Genomic DNA, 6,410 nt, shown 5'->3' with positions numbered 1-6,410 from the left:
GAACCGTCATTAAACAAATGGTTGTAAGTTGAGGACTACCTGTAAAGAGTCACAGACAGGGTCTAGAGGTTCTCCTGTGTGTGCTCTGAAGCATCTATTTGCCTCCTCTGTTCCTCTGCTTGAGGAAGAAAGTGGAGGGGTGTCACACGGGAGCACCCTGCCCCCTATTTCATTTTGATGGCATCTCCAGGTCTTAAGGGGTCAAGTTCAAGAATCACGGCATTCCCTGATTTCTCCCAGAGTTTTTTAAAATTTGACTGCACAATATATGCTTGCTTAAACTTATTATTTATTTTTACAGAAGGAAGCAGAGAGGACAATACACACAGGGAAGATCAACACACCTTGAAGCATTGCAGGGGCAAAAGGGAAGCATAAATACACGCATGCATACATACACACATACATACTTCAGATGTGGAGCTAACACAGCCCCACAGCAAACGTCTTTTAGAAGAAAGCCTGTGCAAAGAGAAATCCAGCAAACAACAGTGGGAAGAACTTCCAGAGGTAAACCCCCTTCGAAGCAGCCCGGAAACATCTGGATGTTTTAATTACTGTATCGCGATCTTGCAGAATGGACATTTCCCCACGGTTTATTGATCTGCACGTTGACTTGGTGGTACAGCCTGTCATGGCTGAGTCCCAAAGCACTCCATCTGGACACGGAAGACAAGACAAGCCGTCTGGGTAAACACGTGTGCCTGCAGTTGGCCTTCAAGCCAACCCACTAGGTCAAAATAAACTCTCTTGGTGCAAAGCAAGCACAGTTGCTTCAGACTGTGAAGTTCCCTTGGAGCCCAACAGGTCTCCAGCCCCCGATTATCTTCAAAGTGCCTTAGACATCCAAAACCATTTTTTTTAAAAATATATATATATTTTTGGAACCTGACCTATTGGTAAGCAAAACAGCAGCCTCCAGGACACATTCATTTCCAAGAAATATTTCTGAGCTATGCACACCTGATGTCCCTCCCCAAAGACGTGTTTCTAAGGCTTACTCCTTGCAGACCTGTCAAATATCAAAACAAAATTACTATCCCCAAGCTAAGGAACACTCTTGCATTGGCATGGTTCAAGGAACTCCCCTCTGCAATTTTAGAAAGGGCACCCTGTTCCATGCAGAGAAGGAGGCAGTGAAACATATTTCATGACACTTTTGTCTCACGCTGACAATTGACACAAGCTGTTCATCCCCCGTTTAACTAAATTCCCTGCTCATCCCAACTGATTTTATTTAAAACTTCGAACTTTCAAACTCAAATGACTCTATTTCTTTAACGGGGGACAAATGTTGTCAGGTAAAAGGTAAGATGCGTGGCAGTTTGATTGATATGCTTTCCAAATTAACTAATTAATCATTACTAGTTTCATGTACGCAATGTGGTTCATGGACTGGTCATGGACTGAGATTAAAAAAAATCTCTTTTCTCCGTGTGGATCTCGGAACCATTCTTAAGAAATTAAAAAATAAATAAAATAAGAATGGGGGGCTATAACTTTGGAACATGTCTCCACTTTCCCAGAAAAGAAGACTCGGATGCTAGAAAGCAGACTGGAGGCCTGGATGGGTTGGGAAAAGAGCATTAAGGTAACCAGAGTGAGATGGAGGTGGGGGAAATCAGCTTAGCCTCATTACCATTTTATTAGCATATCATTTGCATTCCTGAAATGAGGCTGATGTAAGATGTCAACCCAGTTGCTGCAATCCATGGATCAAATATAAAGAGAATCCAAATTCAATCGCGGAGTGGGCCCCTCTTCTGGACTCAAGAACAGTGTTTTTCAACCTTGGCAAGTTCACGCTGTGTGGACTTCAACTCCCAGAATTCCCCAGTCAGCCAGGCTGGCTGGGGAATTCTGGGAGTTGAAGTCCACACAGCGTGAACTTGCCAAGGTTGAGAAACACTGCTCAGGAAGGTCTTCCTCTTATCATATGGGAAAGACCATGTTTCCAGTTTATTTCCTGTGGCAGATTATGAACGAGTTAGGCGCAATCCAGCCACCAAATGAAACTCACAGGCACCTTTGCAGGGAAAATGGGACTTACCCGCATAAGTACGGGAAAATATTTCGAAGCAGTACTTTTCCGATCCAGTACAATTCACCATCTCTTCACTGCATACTCCTGCCACTGAATAGCATGCAAGACATTGCTTTCCATTGAGTTTAGCCTCTCGTGGGGGTACTGAAAGCAGAAGGGGGATGGGGAGATTCCCAGACAACTTAATAGTCAGTGTGGGAGGGAGATACAAGTAAATGCCCTTGAAGAGCATTCAGCTGGTGCAGAATGCAGCTGCCTGGGTAATAAGTGGAGTCATATATTCGACACACGTAACACCACTGCTACGGGAGCTGCATTGGTTGTGGGTGTGCTTCTGGGTGCAATTCAAGGTGCTGGTTGTCACCTTTAAAGCCCTTCATGGCTTGGGACAGGGGTTACCTAAGGGACCCCCTTCTCCCAGTTGTCTCTACCCATCCAATTTGATCTGGTAGATTGGGCATGCTACGGATCCCGTCAGCCAAAGAATGTCCGTTGGCGGGGACTAGAAGGCGTGCCTTTTCAGCCATGGCGCCTGCCCTCTGGAATATTCTCCCCTCAGAGATCAGGATGTCCCCAACCCTGTTGTCCTTCTGTAAGGCCGTGAAGACCTGGTTATGTGCCTGGGCCTGGGGCCCCGAGGGTGGTAATGATCCCATTTCTTTGTTGTATTAACATCTTACATTGTTTACTTGGCAGCCATGCATATTTATTTTGTGTTGTAAGTTTTAATTATAATTGTTTTATCCTTTTATGGTTTTTATCATCATAAGCCACCCAGAGTCACTTGCTGAGATGGGTGGCTATAGAAATTGAATGAATGAATGAATGAATGAATGAATGAATGAATGAATGAATGAATGAATGAATGAATGAATGAATGCTGGGCCAAATTCTCCCAGGCCTTTAGAGAAGACAATTGATGCCCCTTTCTCCCTTTCTGTTCCCCCCTGGATTTATTTTCTTTGCCATCATTGTTCTTACCTCTTGTGCTGTTTTTGTGGGTTTTTTAAATTGCTCATTGTTTTTTTAAAATGTTTGAACAATTGTAAACTGCCCAGAGTCATTGGGAGTCCGGTGGCAGATAAATGTAATAAGTTGTTGTTGTTGTTGTTGTTGTTACGTAAACAATGTGAAATCAGAGCTGCCAGTTCTTCAGCTGGTGTTGGCCTTCATTCGCATCAAGTTCTTCCCAAGAACCTAAGGCAGTGTTTCTCAACCTTGTCAAGCTTAAGATGGGTGGACTTTAACTCCCAGAATTCCCCAGCTGGTTCAGTCACTTATTAGGACTTTTACTCTCAGCTACAAAATAAAGTATTGGTGACTGGTGGCAGAGGGAGATGTATTTGCCTCCCCCCTGAGTTCTGCAGGCAAAATTCTGGGAGTTGAAGTCCACCCATCTTAAACTTGCCAAGGTTGAGAAACACTGCCATCCGGTGTCGTAATGTATCAGTGTGGTATATGTGCGAGTCCAAGCAACGTGGCTTTTTGTAATTAACAGATGGAAAATTTGTCAATGTGCAGATTTGCTAGGTGCCATCTAAGATTTTTTGGTCTGGCACCCAGTGTGCTAATGACCACTGGGACCACCACGACCGATTTATTATGGTTGGTCGCACAGCCAGCCAGATGTTTAGCCTGGATTTGGCATTTATGTCCAGCTATCGAGTCATTCCCAAGGACCCGGGCTAGATGATGATGATGATGATGATGATGTCGTCTTCTCGTTTCCTTCTCCCAAACATAAATCTGGGAGAGACTTACTATATGTTTTTCTACCTGGTTCTCAGGAGGCATTCAATTTTTGCTAGGAATGCATTTACTTATTTCTGTAAAGGGTCGGGTGGTTATTGGTGGTAATCGTTTGGGTTGTACATTAAAAAAAAAAAAAGCAAATATTGAGGAGATGTCAAGAAAACATATTCACTTACATTGAGGCTTGGCTGTATGACAAGCATCCTCGGTGCAACAAACCAAACTTGCTTGCAGGATTTTCCCATGCCCCATATTCAAGTGGCTTTTTGGAGTTTTGCAGACCTCTTTGGAGTCACACCCCTTGGCCACAGTCTGCATCACTGTGTCACCTATAATGGAAATAGAGAGGAAGACATTTCCTAAGGCACTAGCAAGCAGCTGCATCCCATAATTTAGGCAGGACACTAGTGACCTTAGGGGGGTGGCTTTGGCCAAGAAGTGACTGCAAGTCCCTGCAGTCTGCTGGGGCAGCATGGAGAATGCGATGCAGAGAAAAGAATCCATAACTGAGGATGATCATCAGCAGTTCTTAGTCTACTGCAAACCTGGGAGGGCACCAGGAGTTGGTAGCTGTTTCCAAAATTTATTATAATCCTGAAGACATGATTTCCTCTGGACTATATATTTGAAATAAGATAATTTTGTTGGATTTATTGGACTGTGTAAGCATGGGGCATGGGGTTCCCCTTTCTGCCTTCCCTTAGAATGATCTCAAAGAGGCCATGCTGGGATCTGGATGAGGGCAAATGGGCTTCCTTCAGATCATAGCCCACCATCATTTCCCTTGCCAATAAATGCTCCAGAAATATAAATCAGCTAGACCTATGTGAGGTAAGTCAGGGTTAGGGTGAGATGTCTCCATGCCATGATGGTAAGCCGTCTAGCCTAAACTGCTAGTCTAAACGGTATCCAGATCTGGTGTGCGTTGGTCACTCACCTAGGGTACTACGAATCCAAATGATGACACAGGTGTTGTGTTGACTATCATCACAGGTCTGCAGATTGCCAATACAGTTGGTGCCATTGTCAGAACAAACTTCACACTCCAGAGTGGCAACTGAGGAGAGGGAGGGGTGTTCTGAGAACATATAGAATGGCATCATCCCTCCGGACTTCCTTAAGTATTAATTTTGGCTGTATGATCTATGAATTATGACAAACTTGTAAGGCAACTATTTGGAAAAAAATGCACTATAGACTCTGAAGTAGAGTCAGAACTGTAGTGGAGTTTGGATCTTCCCCAGTCCTACCCAAACTGTTGATTTGGTTCAGGTAACCAGCTCTATCCAAACTGAAGGTTCAGAAAATTACTCTGAATCGAATCTCCAAATCAAAATGTGGCACAATCCTAGCAGATAGATGTTTTTATTCCCTGACTCAGAGATCTCCACCTTCCAAATACATGGTTCACAGGAAAGGGCTGGGACATTCATTGTCCGAACCACCAGGACTGCAGTGGGTAGCCTTCTTCTGCCCTATCTTCACTACTGCCCTCAAAATGGGGCATTTAACAGTAAAATATGCACATAAAAATTGGATGAGTACCTATCTTTGTTCCTCGACTGCTGTAGGGAAAACATCCAGCTCTAAGCCCAAATACCATCCTCAGCCTAGGCCTCATAACACTCTTCAAGCAAGCCATTTAGATGTCTGGCAAGAGCAATCTACATGGCCCACTGCAAGGACAGGAAAAGAGGGAGAGAAGCTAGGAAAACACAGCATGAACAGTCCCCTGCATTTTTGCTCTGCCCCCATCCACTATTCTCTTGAGCTCCTCCTACTATCGACATGTAACACCCTACAAGTGACTTTCAATGGAAAATCCCTTGCCCATTTTTTTATTCCCTCTGGTATAACTGGGACCTTCTACCCATTTCTCCCCAGTGGAACAAATTTCCCCTTGTTGTCTGATGCTTCCTTACCTGTCCTTAAAAATTCAAAGAACAAGAAGATTTGCAGGGAAGGTTGCAGGGTCTTGGATATCCCACCATGTGAGAGCTTGTCCAGCAACTTTTTCTGCATTGTAGTAAATTCTCCAGCTTAAAGGAACCTTGAAGGGCAAAGGAAGAACACAGGTGAAGGAGTTCCCTGCTACAGTATGCCCATAACCCTTGGATCACCCAGGAATCTATGATGGGCAGGAGGGAGAAATTCATTCTCTCTGCATTTGACTGTGAATGTATCTAACGTCACATTTTCAAATCAATACAGAAACCACAGTTTAGTTCTCATTCAAATGTGGGGGGAGGGGATGCCAAAAAAAGTAAAGAGGGTGGCCACAGCTGGGTGATTGAAACCCTGTCCCTTTTTTTTTTTTTTTACAATGGGATGGTAAATGGTAAAACTGGGATGGGGCTTCAGTCATAGTCATGGCCATCACCTTTACTTTTTTGACCCCCTGTGAATGCCCCAGGAAAGGGAAAATGCACAAGAAGGGGAATATTCCTGAAAATAAAGTGCAAACCATGCATTATCTTAAGGAAAATGGTTTGCAAAATCTGTGTGTGGTAGGCAAAAAATTGGGGAACAAAAGTCATGAGCTCAGTGAAATGTGTATTAGCATCGACCTACTGTTCGAAAAACCTTGACAGATTTTCAGAACTGAGAAACCAAG

General features: G+C 43.9%; 1 protein-coding gene across 1 annotated transcript; it reads right to left on the bottom strand.

The window, feature by feature from the left end:
• Positions 1-399: 399 nt before the first annotated feature.
• On the bottom strand, positions 400-6,031 carry LOC134503152 (phospholipase A2 inhibitor gamma subunit B-like). The gene is made up of 5 exons (XM_063311805.1): positions 5,719-6,031; positions 4,734-4,853; positions 3,973-4,125; positions 2,051-2,188; positions 400-659 (listed from the first exon to the last, which is right to left on the bottom strand). Exons 1-5 carry the CDS (start codon positions 5,816-5,818, stop codon positions 451-453), a joined length of 720 nt encoding a protein of 239 aa, XP_063167875.1. The 5' UTR covers positions 5,819-6,031; the 3' UTR covers positions 400-450.
• Positions 6,032-6,410: the final 379 nt, after the last annotated feature.

The sequence above is a fragment of the Candoia aspera genome, chromosome 10 (genome assembly GCF_035149785.1).
Source record: "Candoia aspera isolate rCanAsp1 chromosome 10, rCanAsp1.hap2, whole genome shotgun sequence".
Lineage (NCBI taxonomy): Eukaryota > Metazoa > Chordata > Lepidosauria > Squamata > Boidae > Candoia > Candoia aspera.
Note: the sequence above shows the minus strand (reverse complement) of the source record. Positions and strands in the feature narration are given on the sequence as shown.